At 51.0% G+C, this 18,252-nt stretch overlaps 8 protein-coding genes across 8 annotated transcripts; 2 read left to right on the forward strand and 6 right to left on the reverse strand.

Annotated features, from left to right (window-relative positions):
- Positions 1-323: 323 nt before the first annotated feature.
- On the reverse strand, positions 324-2,045 carry SCP_0401050 (Nuclear distribution protein; the record flags this gene model as incomplete). Its single annotated transcript, XM_027756846.1, has 8 exons — positions 324-632; positions 690-794; positions 846-977; positions 1,034-1,130; positions 1,182-1,359; positions 1,421-1,721; positions 1,789-1,948; positions 2,011-2,045. 8 exons carry the CDS (start codon positions 2,043-2,045, stop codon positions 324-326), a joined length of 1,317 nt encoding a protein of 438 aa, XP_027612647.1.
- A 423-nt stretch (positions 2,046-2,468) lies between these two features.
- On the reverse strand, positions 2,469-3,105 carry SCP_0401060 (hypothetical protein; the record flags this gene model as incomplete). The annotated part of the gene is made up of 3 exons (XM_027756847.1): positions 2,469-2,730; positions 2,786-3,037; positions 3,089-3,105. The coding sequence occupies 3 exons, from the start codon at positions 3,103-3,105 to the stop codon at positions 2,469-2,471; spliced, it is 531 nt and encodes a 176-aa protein (XP_027612648.1).
- A 1,707-nt stretch (positions 3,106-4,812) lies between these two features.
- On the reverse strand, positions 4,813-7,563 carry SCP_0401070 (YTH-domain-containing protein; the record flags this gene model as incomplete). Its single annotated transcript, XM_027756848.1, has 8 exons — positions 4,813-5,317; positions 5,375-5,493; positions 5,546-5,582; positions 5,637-5,800; positions 5,857-6,170; positions 6,237-7,029; positions 7,079-7,200; positions 7,284-7,563. The coding sequence occupies 8 exons, from the start codon at positions 7,561-7,563 to the stop codon at positions 4,813-4,815; spliced, it is 2,334 nt and encodes a 777-aa protein (XP_027612649.1).
- Positions 7,564-7,824: 261 nt separating this feature from the next.
- On the forward strand, positions 7,825-9,716 carry SCP_0401080 (hypothetical protein; the record flags this gene model as incomplete). The annotated part of the gene is made up of 5 exons (XM_027756849.1): positions 7,825-7,855; positions 7,908-8,434; positions 8,485-8,625; positions 8,676-8,862; positions 8,914-9,716. The coding sequence occupies 5 exons, from the start codon at positions 7,825-7,827 to the stop codon at positions 9,714-9,716; spliced, it is 1,689 nt and encodes a 562-aa protein (XP_027612650.1).
- A 180-nt stretch (positions 9,717-9,896) lies between these two features.
- Positions 9,897-11,151, reverse strand: SCP_0401090 (GTP-binding protein; the record flags this gene model as incomplete). The annotated part of the gene is made up of 5 exons (XM_027756850.1): positions 9,897-9,976; positions 10,034-10,505; positions 10,559-10,985; positions 11,034-11,089; positions 11,140-11,151. The coding sequence occupies 5 exons, from the start codon at positions 11,149-11,151 to the stop codon at positions 9,897-9,899; spliced, it is 1,047 nt and encodes a 348-aa protein (XP_027612651.1).
- Positions 11,152-11,715: 564 nt separating this feature from the next.
- Positions 11,716-12,398, reverse strand: SCP_0401100 (6,7-dimethyl-8-ribityllumazine synthase; the record flags this gene model as incomplete). The annotated part of the gene is made up of 2 exons (XM_027756851.1): positions 11,716-12,139; positions 12,187-12,398. The coding sequence occupies 2 exons, from the start codon at positions 12,396-12,398 to the stop codon at positions 11,716-11,718; spliced, it is 636 nt and encodes a 211-aa protein (XP_027612652.1).
- A 177-nt stretch (positions 12,399-12,575) lies between these two features.
- SCP_0401110 (hypothetical protein) lies at positions 12,576-14,330 on the forward strand (the record flags this gene model as incomplete). The annotated part of the gene is made up of 7 exons (XM_027756852.1): positions 12,576-12,633; positions 12,683-12,890; positions 12,949-12,980; positions 13,037-13,075; positions 13,136-14,070; positions 14,122-14,244; positions 14,304-14,330. 7 exons carry the CDS (start codon positions 12,576-12,578, stop codon positions 14,328-14,330), a joined length of 1,422 nt encoding a protein of 473 aa, XP_027612653.1.
- A 679-nt stretch (positions 14,331-15,009) lies between these two features.
- On the reverse strand, positions 15,010-17,195 carry SCP_0401120 (Vacuolar calcium ion transporter; the record flags this gene model as incomplete). Its single annotated transcript, XM_027756853.1, has 18 exons — positions 15,010-15,023; positions 15,080-15,114; positions 15,174-15,206; positions 15,261-15,307; positions 15,360-15,399; positions 15,457-15,503; positions 15,563-15,652; positions 15,708-15,787; positions 15,843-15,886; positions 15,942-16,033; positions 16,092-16,291; positions 16,344-16,365; positions 16,418-16,427; positions 16,489-16,537; positions 16,590-16,647; positions 16,695-16,720; positions 16,767-16,887; positions 16,938-17,195. The coding sequence occupies 18 exons, from the start codon at positions 17,193-17,195 to the stop codon at positions 15,010-15,012; spliced, it is 1,266 nt and encodes a 421-aa protein (XP_027612654.1).
- Between the last annotated feature and the right edge of the window lie 1,057 nt (positions 17,196-18,252).

The following is an 18,252-nucleotide window of genomic DNA, read 5'->3' on the forward strand; positions in this document are numbered from 1 at the left end:
GGTATGCATGCAGACTAGAGTCAAGGAGGGTAACAACGCCAGAGCAGGAAAGAGCGTGAGGACATTAGCGAAGTGCAACGAGTAGGGATCATCCGAGGAGCAACAGATTAACACGAATACAATGCTAAAATCTCTGATAGTGGCGAATTCAGTGCTGTCTGGAATTATCTCAAGGACGCCACTCACCAAAACAGAGACATCCAAAGGGAACCGCAAACACCGTGGGTCTAAGATGTAAGTGAGTAGCGAACAACACGCAGAGCATACAGCGCGAACGCATGGCTTGACAGCCGAACACCGCATCTCGTCCGGCGAGACTGGGATTATGGTAGCCATATCTTGATAGTTTGGTCAACGCAGCCAGATGCGACAACATTGACAAACTTCTCGGCTTCGGCTGCTTTACCGTCTGCCGCGGCACCATTCACCTGGGTGCCATTTGTTGAGCTCTGCGCTGGTGCCTGCCGTCCCCAAGCTAAACACGTCACAAAGTGCCCGTGCGCCTCGACGGTCTTGACACAACGCCCGGTTGCAAGTTCCCATACGCGTATCTTGTAGTCGTCCCCAGCAGACAGAAGGAACTTCCCGCTGGGATGGAAGACTAATGCGCGGACCCAATTATCGTGGCCGGCCTGTGCAATGACGTCGCGTAAATGGTGGATCAAGAATATGCGCACAACTAAACCTACCAAACTTCGGATCATCTGGCCGGTCTGTGTGTCCCAAATCTTGATAGTCTTGTCTCGCCCACCCGTTACAGCATATGCACCAGGGCGTTTTGAACGGTCTCGGTTCTGTATTGAGAGATTGAGACTGCGACTCATCGGGACCAGAATACGACATACTGGGATGCCTCCCAACTCGCGGATTGCTGCATAGGCATTCACAGGAGCGAACACAACAACTTCAACAGTGTGCTCATGGCCTCTCAGCTCCATTTTCATTTCCCCTGTGAGCGGGTCCGTGATGCGAGCAGTCTATCGGATAGTGGTCAATTCACTTGTTTTAATATACAAGGGGGTGGCACACTTACTTGATCATTGCCACAACTGGCTAACAACCGCCCGTCTTCTGAGGGCTCCACACACCGTACCCAATCTGAATGTACCGAGATGGTTCGAATCAGATGTCTACAATCAGTAGATGAGTACACTGCGGGGAAACAGATGAGAGATACGAACGTAGACGCGACATCGAATATCCGTATCGTTCGATCTCGACTGGCACTGACGATTTGTTGATCACCCGGCATGAATCGGACGGAGGAAACTGTATGTTCGTGGCCAGGAAAGGTCTTGGTGTTCTTCCAATCGTTCTGCACATCCCATACCTTGATGAATAGGTCCGAAGAACATGTAACTGATGCGTTCATCAATGTCATACACCAGCGATACACACCGCGACAAAGCCCGGGACTCACCCAGCAGATTTCCCTTACTATCAAAGTCGACATCATTCACCGTCCTCGTATGCCCCTTCAGCGTGCGCTCGAATTCGCCGGTCTCCCAGTCCCAAATCTTCACTGTCGCGTCTTCACTTGCTGATGCGATGAGGTTGAATGTCGGATGGAAAGCCACCTTCAGCACTGAGCCACGGTGCCCCGTCAGTACATATGCTGCTGGAGCTCTAGGCACCCAATCCGTCTGCAATGCGGCGCGTTTGGCTGGAGATAGCGAGAGCTCTTCTTGCAGTGCCGCGTTCCGGTTCTCCAAGTCCATAATCTGTGCACATACAAGGTCACTCACCACGTACAGACCGTGTCTCCATAACCGTACAACAATAACGCACCTTCTTTTGCAACCGTATGACACTGGTCCACTTCTTCTCCAGGAGCCCCGCATACTTGGACTTCGGGTCCGGTTTGTATTCTACGCCCGCGTCTAACTTGAGCGAGTCGAACGCGTCTGTGAAGCTGTTCGCATGCAGATATTCGAGGATAGATTTGTGGCTGTAAGGATACGGAGAAATGAGCATGTACATGCAGGCGCTCCGGACAACAGGGCCACTCACAGTTCCTCCTTCTGCCGGTCAGATAGCAAGGACATTGTTACCGTAGGTCTCGCCTACCCAAATTCCCGCTCGTAATAAGAAAACGTGCCGAAGTGAAAGAAGGAATGGAGGGTGGTCGCGTCGAAGCTGGAAGTGGGGTGGTTCGAGCAGCGGCGACCCGCCTCAAAGGTCCATACCTGCCTGCCCGTTTTGGCAATCGTGGCGGCACCGACGACCTCGCAACTACATTTAACAAAGCCTCATTGAATATTGTCGCAAGGGCAAAGTAACACCATTATTGAAGATTAAGTGATAAACATTGCATATTTTCCCGGCCTTCTCGCTGCCAACACTCCACGAGGATTCCAGGAATGCCTAGTTATTCGCTCCGATAACTCCAAGAAATATTTTCTGTGCAGACATACAATATACAGTCCGTGCTTAGATCTGGGCTTGACATTACATTGAACACCTATATATTACCAGTCGTCATCGTCAGACATGTTTGCATAGATATCTGATGTGGCTGAAGGCCCAGGGGCTGAGCCCTGCTCTTTCGGGCCCACCATATCATTCGGGTCAATCTCATCATCCTCGTCGTCACAATTCACTTCATTGGGAGCCTGTGGTGGATCCTGTACGTCTCCTGCTGAGTTGATGACTGGCATGACCCACCGGCAAAGCCTTTGTTCATCAATGGTAGGGCCGCGAGCCATAGAGTACCACATTCTGCCCAATAATCTGGGTTACACAGACTATCAGCCATGTACCAACAAATTGGGAGTGAAAAACTTACCCGCTCTCATTCCCCGCACACCATCCCTGCTGTGCAGGGTCATTTACGTCTGATCTACCCTGCACAGAGAGATCATGTGCGTTATTAGGGATATTGGCAGATGGTAGAATAGCCTGCTTCAATTTCTCGTGCATGAGATGCACGTCAATAACATAAACGCTTGGCTGATGTAAAGATGGCTGCGGAGAGCGCGGGCGGGGACGGGAATCACGGTTGGTATCCCGGCGAGGTGATCTAGAACGGAAATCTCTCCTGATGCAATGTAAATGAAGGTAATGCTGTAAGCAAACAAAATGCACATACGAATCATGTCCCCTCATGCTGTGATATAGAAGGCGGAAAATCCCACTTTCCCACTGGGAAGTATCAACTCCAAAGGCCTGTAATATTTTCAGAGCCTTCTGTGCATCATGAACAAGTAAAATCTTTGGTGGGACAGTATCCCCGACAGTGGAAGGTGCAAAAAACTGTTTCAGACGAGAACAGATAGCTGTCTTGTCCATTATCTCTGTGGTACCATAGGAGAAATTCTGTCACAATTTTCAGACCATGTCTTGTCAGGAGAAGGTATGAATAGCCTACTACGTACCAGCCTCTTCATGCGAGGGTTCTGTAACAACATATTCTCTTTGATGCGCAGGTGGACAGAGGATTCAATTGCCAGATCACCGTGCTCATCGGGGACAGTAAATTCGGACCAACCAAGATCAAGGATATGAGGATTTTGTTCACGCTCAGTGAGCGAGCGTGTGTCTGCAGTCCAAGTGTTACATGCAAAGGAGAATACCTTTACATCATGCAGCCATGGTGCAGGTTGTAGTGCATAATTAGACAGATTGTTCAACTCTCTGCGATGGAGCATAACAAAAACACTGGGAGTAAATGGATTAAGCCAGGTTCAAATGAACGTAGTTGTAATCCCTACCGCTGATGTTCAAAGGTTGCTCGTGCAATTCCTACAGGAGATGAAGCTTCACCACTAGTGACATATCCCGAATTCGCTTTGCTCCGATCTCTAGGAGCTCCATTCTTTGTCTTCTTAGACATCAGCGTATGGAGCTTCTTGACTAGCTCTGTCGCACTGTTGAACCGAATAGGCGAGAGAGACATGAATCTCTCAGCAGGCCATGGATTCGAGACACGTCTTCCCCTCCATCGGTTCTCAGGCAGTAGAAGATACGAGGCTCCGCATGATCTTATACCTGGTTGAAGAACAATTTTGCCATTGTCCTAATAATGGGTTCACCGAAACAATCATACCAAGAACAAGCTCGATACCCGTTTCTCCAACGCGAAGAGCTTGAGCAATTGCTTCTGGGGCATCTCTGGAGACCCATTCGAGAGCATTCAACAGCTAAGTTTGAATGGGACTGACTTCATGTGTCCCATGTAACCTCCAATTTGGACGTATCTTGTCGACTGCATTGAGTCTTATGCCAAAATGACCTGCGTTGATCCAAGCGGTAGATGAAGGAAGGTCGTCAGAATCAAACGAATGCGATTGTCACACTGGCGAATCATCTCACGGACAAACAACACGCATCAAAACATATTCTACCAACCGTAAAGGCGACGAAACGAATTAAATTGATGAAATCGCAAACGTAGAGAACTACACGCGTATCTACGAGACATTGCAGAACAAATACATGTGAACATCCGATACGTACGTCCGTTGATCACCGTCCCGCGTGTACTACTGGTGCATTGCAGTTCTGTATATCTGTGTCAAGTACTTAATAAAAAGGAAGAGGGAGGAGCCAGGCTTCATATCAATTCGTTCAATCATTATGGTAACTTTACGCTCCAAGAGAAATAACAGATAAAGCATCGCTGCCAGAGGATGGAAGAGCATGGTGATACAATGGTGAGTGAATAGAGAACAACAGAGGAGGATAATGCATAATACAAGGTATCAGTGCAATGGACTGTACCAATTCCCTTGTGTTCCAGAGAGGCCGTTTCTATATCCAAGACCGAAGTATTAGATCGTCCGAAGTATCGTTCAGTGTTCCTGTCCCGAAACTTCAGAAGCCGGGCATACCGCCCAAGCCCATAAAGTTCTGCCCGCCAACGACAGACATGGGTCCGGGGCTGGGATGCCGCATGACGCTCTGCATCGCATGCGGGTTCGCAAAACTGCCCATGTTCATCTGCATCTGCATGAGCGGGTTCATACCCATCATGTTCATGTTCATTTGTTGCATGCCCATGTGCTGCGCAGCGTACGCAAGTGCAGCAGGGTTCGACATGGCGAATGGATGCTGGCCGGGAGAGGTCGAAGTGGAAAGACCTTGAGACTGACCAGTCGACTGCAGTCCCATCGGAGTTTGAGTAGGTGAGGAAGCACCCTGCTGTACTTGAACGGCCTGGACCTTTTGCATCGATTGCAGTTCATAAAACGCGAAGTCTTGCAGGAGGGAAGTCCGTGCCGGGTGGGTGTGGAAGATGCGTAACATCTCCTGACCAGCATCAGGCAGCAACTCCTGAGTGTCGCGCGAATTCGTAACGGGCTTGCGTTCCTGCGTATTGCTGCGGAAATAACGGGATAAGTAATCAAAAAAGTGGACAGGAAAAGCCGATGCATACTTGAGTCTGATATGCCTTAAGTTGGAGTTGGGAATATCGCGGACGAAAATCCATTTGACTTTGAAAACGCCCTTCCACTTATCTGAGGCCCACACTGTGCTGCTGCGGCTATAATCAACCTGAGATAGATTCAACGTCAGTGACAAGACACCACAGGAGAGATAGACTTGCCGGCGTCAGCATCTCCGCCATTCCGCAGAAATGACCGCTGTCCAGGGTCATTCAGCATCGGGATATAGTATGAGAGGCATATTAAGCATACCTAGCATTGACACTAAAGAAAAGGTAAATGGGGCCTCTGCCGGAGCACTCCTTGAACGCCTTATCAAGTCTCTTGTTGCCAGGATCGGTGGAGCTCCAGATCTCATATTTAAGAGACTTATGAACATCGTCTTCCGTGTAAGACTTGATAACAAAATAGCGGGCCTGCACGAGAAAAGACGGTTATTATTATGACATGCAGTCTGGAACTCCATACTCACGAATAGAGGTCGGGTATCGAAATCGACAGGATTGTAGCCTTTAGTAGCAATGAGGGTCGGGACATCGATGGGTGAGCCAATGTATCCCTCGTTAGATCCACCCTGGGAGTCATTTCTGCCATGTCCACGGCTGGCAGACTGGCTGCTCTGAGTTCCTGTACTACCGGCGGGACTAACGACGCCCAGGCGCGGCCCTTGGTTGAGGTACTGAGAAGGGATAGGAGGGACGCTGGGAATACCGCCGTTCCCGCCACTTCCGATTTTGCCTGATTGACCTTGATAAACATTGTGCAGACTCGGCTGCGAAGCGCGACCTGTCAAGACACGGTCCTTATTGGAATCCCAAGTTGGTGTTCCTGAAGCGGTGAATGCACGCTCACGATTCCCGTGATGCTCCTCACCCCGGTCACCACGTTGACCAGAGGACACTCCATGCCCAATCGGCGGGATGTAGGCCGATGCGCTTTGGACCGACCCCTGGGCGGTTGGGGTGCTGCGCCCATCGACATCGGTGTTGAGTTGCAGTTTACGCGCGGGACCACTGTTACTGCCGCCATTGCGCATGCCACCGACCTGCATGGTCTGCGACGCATTGAAGCGAGGCGGGTGCGACGACTGTCCCTGCTGGAAATTACCCATATTGCCGTACTGCTGATTGATCTCCAAGGCAGACAGTGCACGGGAAACGTCATCGATGCCACCGTTACCGCTGGCAGAACCCCCAAACTGAGGCCCGCCGGCTTGGCCGCGCCAATCATTGCCGGGCGTGTTCCAGGGAGAGGATCTGCCCATGGGACTGCCAGGGTACTGTCCTTGTTGCCCAGGTAACCCGAAGTAGGTATCCTCTTCGGCATGAACGCTGTCGTCGTCATATTCCTCCTCAGCGTTGGTGGGACTAGGAGTCTGTGCACCACTATAGGCAACGCCCTGGTGTCCTTTGCTGCCTACTTGTATGGTGCCGGCACGCTTGAGACCCGTCATTTGTCTCATGTTGTGGGTGACATTGGGATAATTAAGACTCTGGTGTCTGCGGACGCCTGCACCGCCACTACCAGCGGGAGGCGGAGACGGCCCATGGGGAAGTCCACCCGCAAAGTGCGGCGACAGAGGGGAGGCGGACGACGACGCCGGGTCGACCGCCTGATGGCCGTGATCGGAGACAGACACTCCGTGCTGTGCAGGAGATGAGAGATAAACTCAGAACGAGATGTATTGAACATACCTCCTCGTCCCGGAAATCCCTCATCTCTCTCTCCCATTCTTCTTCCTCACCCTCATGGCCTGCGATGGCCGATAAACTATTCAGGGCTCTCGGAGCGTGTGATCCTGGTTGACCGCCGAATGCTATAGCCCCGCAAAGTTAGACAATCCAATCCAGAACTGAATCGCAGCCCATCTACATGTGCGCTGCAGTCACGAGTGCTTACCACGGTGGTACCGAGTGGGCAGCGAAGCCTGCCTGTGCAACGAGGACTTTTCACCGACTGCACCAATACCTCCAACCCAGTCTTGATCAACAGGCTCGTCGTCATTCCATAGCTGTTCTGCTTGTGGGTCCTCCAGTTCCGAGATGTCGATTTTTGAAGTCGGCCGGTTCGCACGAGATGAAGCGGAAATTGTGTGGTGCCTGCGGACGCCTCCCCCAGAATTAGTGGACGAGTCTGGCACCGGCGGAGGAGAAATCGGGTAGCCAGACTGCGAAGACATGACTGAGAATGGAAGAGAGTAAAGAACTCAGGAAGAAAGACAGGGAGGAAGATTGCAAATGAGCAGCACTGCGCGCGGCAATGGCAGACACTCTCCGCCGTGGTCTTCGCGTTGTCACGCTCCCGACCGCGGCCGGCCCGGCCGACCCTCCGACCGTGGCTCGGTCTCGGGCCCGCAATGTCCTGCGCGAAATTCGCGTTTATGTTGCGGCCAATTCCTCCCATTTCCATAGAAGAGTTTTTCCAATCTCTGCAGCGATGCATGCCTCCAGGTGGTTGGCCCGAGACACTGGGTGCGTTATCTCATTTCCAAGGTGGACCGCTCCACACATTTCCTCCTTGCAGCGGTCGGAAACTCTGGGGGGCCTGATTCGACCTGCCTTCTGTTTCTGCTTTCCTCTGTCCTTGAACAAGCAAAAGGCAGCTACGGCCTACCCTTCAAACTCTATTCGATACACATAGATCATGATTTACAGCCTGCAAATCGCGAAATGGCAGACTGGGCTAGACGAAATGCGAATGCTTTCCGCGTCCAGCACCACACTTACGAGGTCCCATGGGGCTCCTTCCCGTTCCCCAAAAGCCCCCATTCAAAGCTTGAGACGTTTGAAAAAGTTGCGCGTGAAGCGCGGCAGAACAGGCTCTTCCATGGGATGTCTGTCTCGCATGCCGATGCTATCGCGCTCGCTCACCACGCCGACGACCAGGTGGAAACCGCTGTCATGCGAATGGCGATGGGAAGCGGTCTTGTAGGACTGGCCGGCATGAGACCTGTGAGGCGGTGGGGTATGGACGTCGGACAGTTCGGAGCTTTCGCCGGCCCTGAGGGCATGTCCCGATGGATTGTGCGTCCTCTCTTGTGGTTCTCCAAGGTAACGGCTTCACTGTATATTTGTTCGGTATATATTTATTCTAGTGATAGGATAGGATTCTCGAGACGTGCGAGACCAACGAATTGCCTTATACAAACGATCCGACGAATTTTCAGCCTGCCATCAGTATTCGCAACGCCGTTCGCCATTGTCTGGCCGAGAACAAGGACATCTCCGAAGTGGTAACCAAGGTATGTTGTAACACCAGAAGGTGTTTCTTGCTCATTCTGTAACAAAACAGAAGGACCTCAAGGATGCTCCGGGAGCGCAAGTCGTCGTGGAACAAATCCCAAAATTACAGGCTGCCCTTGAAAAGCTTCGCGAGCAGGCTGATCGTATGCCGGACAGCGCGATCTTTGAAGGCCGTGACCGACTGCGAGAAGTTGTTAGACGTTTCTCTACACGCCTCGAGGCGCTGGATTCCGAAGGTAATTTTCTGCGCCACCTCGTTGATACGTTTCTCATGCGACTTAATCCAGTTTCGAATGTTCTCATGCCATGTCTTCTCCCATCTCCTCCTTCCACGCTCTTACTGTCCATCCCAGAACTTCAAGAGATTGGGGATCCCGACGTCCGTGTAGGAATTGCGCGCCGCATATTGCGCTACCTCTCCCCTCGTCCATGGGGTAGTTTGGCGGCAGAAGCCAAAGGGGACAGTGCAGCATTGAACAACCTCGTGAAGAAAATATGGTGTATACCTTCTCGGATACCTGAGTTGGACCCGGTACCGCTGCCGTTTAGTGCGCCAAGCACTGTTCAGTTCTGGCCCATGGTCGTGCGCACTGATGAAATGGTCAGAAGACGGAAGGTCCTTAATTTCGGCGAGGTGCCTGTCTGGTTGGCGCAGCGTGCCCCTCCCCATTCCGCAAAGCAGCTTGCCAGGGAAGGTCGTGCCAATCCTTTGATAAAGGACCTCAGCAAATTCTTTGTCGGCTTGCAACGAAGGGACAAGATACACTTCATGCTGTACGATTGCAGGTTTCTCTTGACCTTCACCTTCGAGGACATGCCGAGCGATATTTTCGTTGCAACACTGGACCCCACCACGAAATTCTTGGTCAAATCTTACACCTCTTGGTTCTTACCTCAGGTGATAATGCAGCGTCAAGGCGAACAAGACCAGGTGTTAGCGAGGTTTAAGTATAAGCATCCTAGGTGGAGCGAGACACAAGAAAGGGAGAACAGTAAAGATATCAAGGAGAGAGAGGATGATGTTCTGGTAAGAGGAGACGGTGATGCATGGATAAAGATCGAATTCATTCGGACGTTGGAAGCTCTCTGATGTTTCCGCCCTTTTTTAATCCATTGAACCTATTGGACTTTCGTGTCCAGAGTCAACTAATCTACAGTTCTGCCAGTCTCGAATGACACAGGCACTTCTTGTCGACCACAAACTCGATAGCTAAATTACTGTGAAGGTATGTGTACTGAGGGGATAACGTATATGCATAAGATATCAGAATCAGGAGACGAGACTGTCTCCTTGAAGCTCTTCGAACTTCTTGCGAGCCAGACGGATGTTCATCTTCAGCGCCGCCGTCTCTATCGAAATAGACCCGATCAGACCATGGTCAGTGAAACGAAGTACGTTAAATTTACCTATTGTGGGGTCGTGGACGACGATGAGGACGTATGTATTTTTGGTGAGCTCATCGAGCACGGCAGTAAACTCGGCGAGCTCCATCTCAAGGGAACGGAAATCCTCTCGGACACGCGAGCACGCGTGCTTGAACGCCTTAATGAGCTCCGACGTGCGCTCATACCGGGTCGGCGCGAGCTTGTGAGGGTCTGAATCGTCCGGTGTATAACGCGCATTCGAGCGGGTGTGCGAGGTACTCGTCGGTGTGAGGAGGCCGTTCGAGTGCATAGAAGACGGTGTAGAGAACAAAGGAGTAACCGGCAGCGGGATGGATGCGGGGGAGGGCGGCGGGGAGGAGGTGGCAATAACAAGAAAGGTCGTGCGCTCGAATAGGATGACTTCCGTCGCGTTGCACGCGTGTGCGAGGGTCGTCAGGTGCTTTGAAAGCACCGCCACGTTCGGAATCAGCGTGTGCACGATTCGAGACCATGCCTGTCGAGTGAGAATGAGAGCTCAAAGGTGAGGGAATTGCGATGGTGACTGACCTTGTACAGGCTCTCATCGTAGATACTCGTCCCGAACACAGTTACCCCCATGCCGTCGCTCGCCTGCTGCAATTCTGCCGTCTTCCTGTCCAGCGTCTGGCCCCTCGGCTCATTCACGAGATCCATCTTGTGCACAAGTAGGAACACCGCAGCGTCAGGGCTGTACCGACGGAGAGCCGCAAGACAGTCGCGGTAATACTCGAGGTCCTTGCGCATGTTACGCGACTGAACCTCGAAGACATAGATCATGACGCCGACGTGCTGGAAGATCGTGGACTGCTGGGTCGAGAGGTAAGAGTCCATGAACGCGTCCTGACCGCCACAGTCCCACAAGTTCAGGATCAGGTCTCCCAGGAAGCGCACATGATTCTGTTCGACGTCGATGGTCGCACCCAGGCGAGCGGTGAGAGAGGCAGGGTTATTAGAACTGGAAAAGTGTTAACTCGCATCTCTTAACGCTGAATGGTCGACTCACAAGATCAACGACCGCATCGAAGTCTTCCCGCTCCCAGACGCCCCCATGAGCAGAACCTACATAATAAGCTCGTTAAATTAGCCTACGTCGCCACTATGTTACTCACCTTTTTCTTCATGGTCGCTGGTAATTTCTCCTGAACAGAATTCTAATCGGTACGCCGCCTAGCCAAGCACCTCCTTCCGACTTGAGTAAAATCTCTGCTGTTCTCCGCCTTCAGGATACTAGTGGGAACGATTCGGTCAAGAGGAAGATATGTAGGTGGAGAAAGGTGTATGGACACGACGGGAACCATGGCAGTATGAGGTAACTAGCAAGACGCCGAGACCGCGAGAATATTCCGGGCAAAAGAATCAGCTCGAAAATTCATAGGTTGTTGCAAACTACACGACAGTACATGTAAACTTCAGCAGATGACAGAAGAGAAGAGTCATCAGCTACTATCAGGTGGTTCCGTCATGAGCACTTTGGCGAGTGTGGAATGAATGAAGACGTTGGCACTATCGTAAAGAGAGTCGGAATGGGACCATATTGGAGATGCCCCAGCTGAGAATGAGTCCCAAATGCACAAGTTAGCCTGCGGGCCGCACCTCGTGGCGAAGAGTTCTGACAGTTCTCAGTAGTCCAATTGAAATTACATTCCATATGTTTACTTCTCCATACAAACCCAATGACACGTCGTTTAAAACTTGCCTTCAGTCCATCTCCTCGTATGCGATGCCATCTCTACTGCAGCCGCTGCCCAATCCTCGCCATGGTTGTGTCCTTTTTCTGCACCTCTGCCGAGGCCGGCTCTATCCAACGCCTGATCATCCGTGAGCGCCGTGAGGACACCGAATATGACTGGGACACCCGTGTCAAGTTGAACGCGCATCAGCGCGTGCGACACGCTGTCGCAGATGTACTCGAAGTGCATTGTAGAGCCCTTGATGAGCACACCGATGGCGATGACGGCGTCGAATGGCTGGCTAGGCATGTTTACGAGTGCAGGCGCAGGGGTAGAAGAGCGAGATGGTGGGCGCGGTGAAGTGAAAGATCCTAGGTACAGTCCTCCCAGGAGGTCCGTCGCGGTCGCGCCAGCCTGGACATGCGAGCCAGCGATGACCCTACGCACCATGCGTAAATACTCAACACTTGTCCACAATTCACGTACTTTGAACACGCCAGAGGCAACTCAAAGCTTCCCGGGACAGACTGGATTACAATATTGCTGTCCTTCACGCCCTGCTCTCTGAGCTTTGTGACGGCGCCAGTGACGAGAGCATCGATCACAGTCTTGTTCCAGCGCGAGTGCACGATGGCAATTCGAAGCGGAGAGCCATCAAACTTGGCATCGGGGGCGGCAGGTCCTTTAATTGAGCTCATCGTGGTATAGAGCGTGGTGCTCGTCGGTGCAGACGATCACCGACATATTTGCCTCTATTTGTATTGTGGCTGATGTCGCTAAATAAGTCTGCAAGTTATTTTGGACTTTGTCTCGGCACCTGTGGACGTTCGCCGTTCACGTCAACTCTACACTGGAATTACTTTGTGGGTATCGCTATGGCCGTTGAATCCAGTAAGAAGACAGGCAGTGTCACTGTAGATGGTAGTCTGGCGTGTATGTGCAAGACTGAAGTGACTGCTTTCTACTGACATCGCAGTCGCAGCAATCTATGGACTCGTCTACTCATTCCTCGCGAAACACTCGCACACAAAAGCAGCGGAAGCTGTAAAGAAGGCTGCCCGGGATGTCGTTGTCCTGAAGGCCGATGTCGCGCCAGCGGGGCCATTTCTGGAAGACATAGTGAAGCAGTGGAAGATTCTAAGTAAGAAGCAAACCAAGAAGTTGACGTTAGACTCGGCCTCAGACTCTTCGTAAGTACAGCTATCCGCGCTTTTGCTTCGTTTCTTGTGCTAGAATGCGAAGCAACAGTGATAATAGCAGCTCTGATTCTGATTCCGATTGTGAGTCGTTTGTGCTCGCATTTTCTATGTTATCTCGACGCAAACCACTTTTGTAGCATCAGCGGACGCTTCAGGCTCTTCATCTTCAGAAGATGGTATATACTCCGTCTTGTGCTCCTAGCATCAATGGTTAACACATTCTGCCAATGTTACAGAAGGAAAGAAGATTTCAAAGACAATAACGGCCAAAGAGCCGACTGCCGCTGCTAAAGTAACATCACGTCCGGCTACCTCACCGCCTCGCTCAAGCAAGACAATATTGAGCCAGGATGGTGATATCGAGGACGATGATAGTGACGATGATACCGATTCTCAGTCCCCTGATGCCACACTCAAGGCGAAGAAGGTAGAGAACTCTGCTGGACCACAGGCCAACAAGAAGTTGGAGAGCAGTGACGAGGACAGTAGCAATGAGGAGAGCGGCGAGGATAGCTCGAGTGATGACGATGAAACAGAGAAGGAAGTGGTGAAGAAGTCAGCGAAGAAGATCTCGAAAGGCAGTGATGAAAGCAGTTCAAGTGACGAGGAGGGAGAGAAGGTAGCAAAACATTCAGCACAAAAGGCCGTCGCAGTCAAGCAGGCTCTGAAGAAAACGAAAGGCAACCGCAGCGATTCTTCTGAGGAAGAATCATCGAGTGATGGTACATCGAGCTCTGACTCTGACTCCTCAGATTCCGACTCTTCGAGCGCGGCGACAACAAAGAAGCCCCTCTCTAAACTCGTGAAAACTCCCAAAACTCTTGCCAAGGTAGCTGCTGCACCGACAGCTGAGCCTGTGGTGGCTGATGTCGATGTCGATGTCAAAGCCATCAAGAAGCGGCGGATATCAGAGAGCGGAGCAGCCTTTTCGAGCGCGACTGCGAGCACCGCCCGTCAGGAGGACGAGGCAGTGTCCAAAGCGTCTGATCGCACAAAGACGGGCGCGAGAGTTCCTGTGAACGGTAACGCGCAGAACGCCAATGCGAACGGAAACGGGCAGGGAAACGGGAAGGGCAAGCCGAGGAAGGCCAACTCCCCATTCCGACGCATAAAGCCTGAGACTGTCCATTTCCATGACCAGCGTTTGGCGAACAACGGCTTTGATGCGAGGGTCAGTGTCCATAATTGCGTAGGTGTGTTCACTGGACGTGCTCTTCCACAGGGCGCAGGCGCAGGCGATTATGGTGAGCGTGCTGCACGCGACTTAATCGTCACCCGAGGTGCTGGCTTCCGGAAAGAGAAGAATAAAAAAAAGCGGGGCAGCTATCGCGGGGGAGAAATAACAGTTCGTTGCCTCATCTTATTCATGGTCTCAGATTTTTCTGACCCGCATATCAGTTGCAGAGTCACAGCATCAAGTTCGACGACTAGATTGGATTGATCTCGTCTAGACTGGTCAGCAATGCCAGGGCACTCATGTCTGCACGGCTGCTGTTATGGCGATCCTGTATGGACACGATATCATACACTAGACAACCTCTATTTACGTCTGGTAAGTTCATGTCCGCAGCAACTCCAAGTTATGACTTGGCAGTGGGAAGTGACAGGCACAACGCCGACCGAGACTACACCGCAGGCAGTGGGCGCGAATTTCCCTCAGTCGCAGCGGCGAGTGGAACTCAGTGATTTGAACGCCATGGCAAGACATTGACAGAGCCTTGTAACTCCGGAGTGTATCGGGTTTCGTTCCGACGAGTTTGCTCGACGCATAGTGGATTAGGGAGTAACGTTGCACGTAGCAAGCCTATGGCATTGAACAGATCTACAATCCAGATGCAAAGAGCTTCCTACTCGTGCGGGTTCGAAATTGAGTCGGACCAGCCACCAGTACGAAACAGAAGACGCGTGTCTCGCAGAAGGATAACCCAGCCGGAGTACATGTACAATAGCAGGGTCACAATCTGCAGATACATGGGCAATCGGTCCATCTGCAAGATGATGGAAGGGGGGGGGAGATTATAGCACGGCAATAGAGTCTTAAGGAAAAAGAGTATGGTACGTCTGTTAATATGATGGTACCGCGAGATGTTGACTTGAGGGAACGAACGCGTTAAGAGACCCAGACTGCACGTGTGACGGGTCAGGGGCAAGCGCGAAATGAAGCATAAGATGGAACCTACACGCCAGAGCAATAACCAGGTACAACGCTATAAGCCTGAACAAGAACGCAGGCTGGATTAGTAAAGCAAGACTCCGCTTGGTCGTTCTACTTACATGAGCCCCTCCATATAGTTGGACTTGCCATCTCTGTAATGCAGCTGGTCAGCATCGCGTCAACCGAACCAGTTGTGATACACTGACTGGACCAAGAATTGTACGAGAAGCACAGAAACGAAGAGTACTATGGTCTGTCATAGTTAATGTAAGCACGATTAGTCGTCTGCAATAGAGGCTAATTACCTCGAAGTTAGCGAAGAAGAGTGTAAGGTTGTGGCCCGTTCTATTCCAAATAAAACTATTAACGGACCTCGAACATGAAGACGAGAATAGCACTTACATCCAGCCGACTATAACGAGGAGCGGAATAACAAAAGCAGCAATTTGCTTTGGTGAACAGCAGGGCGTGAGAAAGATAAACGGTCACAAACGGGCAAAAAGCTCACAATTGAACTTCCTACACAAATTCCGATGGTGAGCTCCATTTTATTCTTCAATGCCATCCACACTGATGTGACATGTTCCGCGGCATTGGACTGAGCAAACACCTTAGTAATACGGAACAACCGATAGTGCGCGAAGAGTACCTACAACAATGGGAAGGAGAATCAAGCCGATGAACGGCTTTGGAATGCTGTATCGCCTTGCAGTCTCTTCGATTGAGGCAACCACTAATATAGAGCACAGTCGGCAGTTGACTGTCTAGAATGAATCTCGGGTACTCACGGTAATCAGCGCAGAATGAAGTGACGACGGTGACCAGAAGAAGTCTACAAGATCTCTGGCGTCAATGATAGAAGATCAGTACTAGGGACGGTCACATACGCAGATGCAGCCGCTGGCACGCTCATTTTTGAACGCTCTCCCTCTTCGTCTTCCGCATGTGCATCTTTGTACAGGTACGCGTGTGTCTTAAGCTGTAGTGTCATCCATATCACGCGGGAACATCAGACCCAACACCTTATGCTCACTGACCTGAAAGAAGAGGTACACGACATAGACAATCAATAGCAAAATCGCTGTGCCACGGGAGAGCGTAAGCAAGCCCTTCTGTGACTCATCGTCCAGGTCACTGATTTTGCTACCCATTCGGTCAAAGGTGATAAGGAGAGCATCCGTCGTGTCGTTTCCAGTGGGCAGCTTGGAGCTGTGATAAGCCGCAGGAATGACCAAAGCTTGAGAGCAGTAACGTCAGTGTCGCACCGTCATATAGCTTAAAGAACGCACTGAGACATGCCAGAGTCATAAGCTAGGAGAAACTATGAGTCCGAAGGCTATAACATTTAACAGAAAATACGTACCGAACTCGAGCTGCACATGTACAAAATATAGCGATCAATATATGGAGGAAAGTTTGGGCTATATTGCTCACGTTTGTGCAGCTGTCACCTGGAAATTACTTTCCGGGTATTTGAGACCGCCTACGTGGAAAATCAATGACACCAGGTCATAGGATACGGGGAGCACACGCACCTGCCAGGAAGGAACATCCGAGAACAAGCAAAAGATTGGATAATATAGACCCAAGCATCTGCCAAAAATCAGCGAATCACACGATATTGACATGGAGTGGCCTACGGAAGTCTGTACGATACGCAACTCCCCTATACCAATGTTAGACGGCCACTAGAGTAATAACTGCAGACACACCTTGCAATAACGCAGCTATTCCAACAATAATCTCCACAGCATTACCGAATGATGCATTAAGCAATCCAGAGAGGGTCTGCCCCAATTTCAAAGACATCTGCTCCGTGGCGGTTCCGAGGAGCTGAGGCCTGATGTGTCAGATAATTCATATATCACGCAAATTAGGCGTACCGCGGCGAGGGGCATAATGGCAATAAAGCTAAAGGAAAAGCAGAGTGCAGCGTCCCATTTCAAGAAGTGGGCCGCGAAGCTGAGTGGCACAAAGATAAGCAGGATATTTAGCCAAGAGCCAAATAAAAAGAAATGGTAAGAGGCGGTCCATGACGGTTCTCCCTCTGGTTTCAAGACACTAATGGTTCGGCGGTAGAACGAGGGTTGAGCATTGTGCCCATTCGCCAGGAGGGGTGTAAGGTCATTGGTGGGAGACATGAGGGTAAATTGGCACGAGTGGCCCGGGTGGACTAAGTACTTTCGAAGCATCGTACATAGCCTCAATCGAGTTACGTAATACTTGGTGTCTGATAGCAAATCCAGATCGACCCAATCTGTCGTCTTCAAGACGGACTCAACACCCTTGATCTCTCTACGCCAAGACGAACCAGAGAATCAAGAGTACTTGCTAGGGAGTGAGCAGCTAAAGTATACGAGAAAAGGAAGTCATCCACTTTACCCTAAGTCTGAAGGAAAGCCACGTTTTGTTAGGTTTGAGTTGAAATACACAGCATGACGTGTGACAGGTGAGAAAAAGGCAACTCCAGTGTTGGCTTGGCATGGATCAGCCGCTGTCGTTCAATCCCTGACGAACTTGCATCTGTGTTCGACCGCCGTTCAAGATCTCCATGCTCTGGCGAACATGCAAAACTTCAGCGATTACTGATTAGTACGCATCTCAACTCATCTCATACTGAGAATTCCAAAAGAGACTGCAAGACGTAGCGTCTGCTGCAGGATGAACGTAACCCTTTCAAGCAGGCATATAAGAAGCAGAAGGAGAAAGAGTTGACCCGCATACAAGGGGATTTGCGCAGGAACGCCGAAGTGGAGATCGCGCGGCAACGAAACGACTTGATATTGCGGGCATCCAGTCTGCAAGAAAAGTTGCAGGCAGTCATTTGTGAATTGTCCACCCAACATGCGAGGGTTGAACAGCAGGCGCACGCCTTCGAGGATCTCGAGAAAGTGGCGGTCTGATGCGACTCGTTACAAGAAAATGGTGCGTGCTTCACTGTATGCGCAGTCTGGTGAAAACCCCGACATTTTAATCTAGTATCACGTCCTCAAGACGAACGTCATTTGTGGGATGAAAGCCTCCCACGATAGTTTTGCGGACAATTTGCTTGTGATCATCTGATAGCCTATGTTAGTGAGTGTTTAGACAACGTACAGGACCAAGTCCAAATATTAAAAACGCTGAAGATGATCATCTCTAAGGAGACTGGCGAAGTTGGGAGCTTGATGGCAGGGCCCCCATGAAGAAGAGGCTGTG

The sequence above is a fragment of the Sparassis crispa genome, assembly GCF_003851025.1.
Source record: "Sparassis crispa DNA, contig_000003F, whole genome shotgun sequence".
Classification (NCBI taxonomy): domain Eukaryota; kingdom Fungi; phylum Basidiomycota; class Agaricomycetes; order Polyporales; family Sparassidaceae; genus Sparassis; species Sparassis crispa.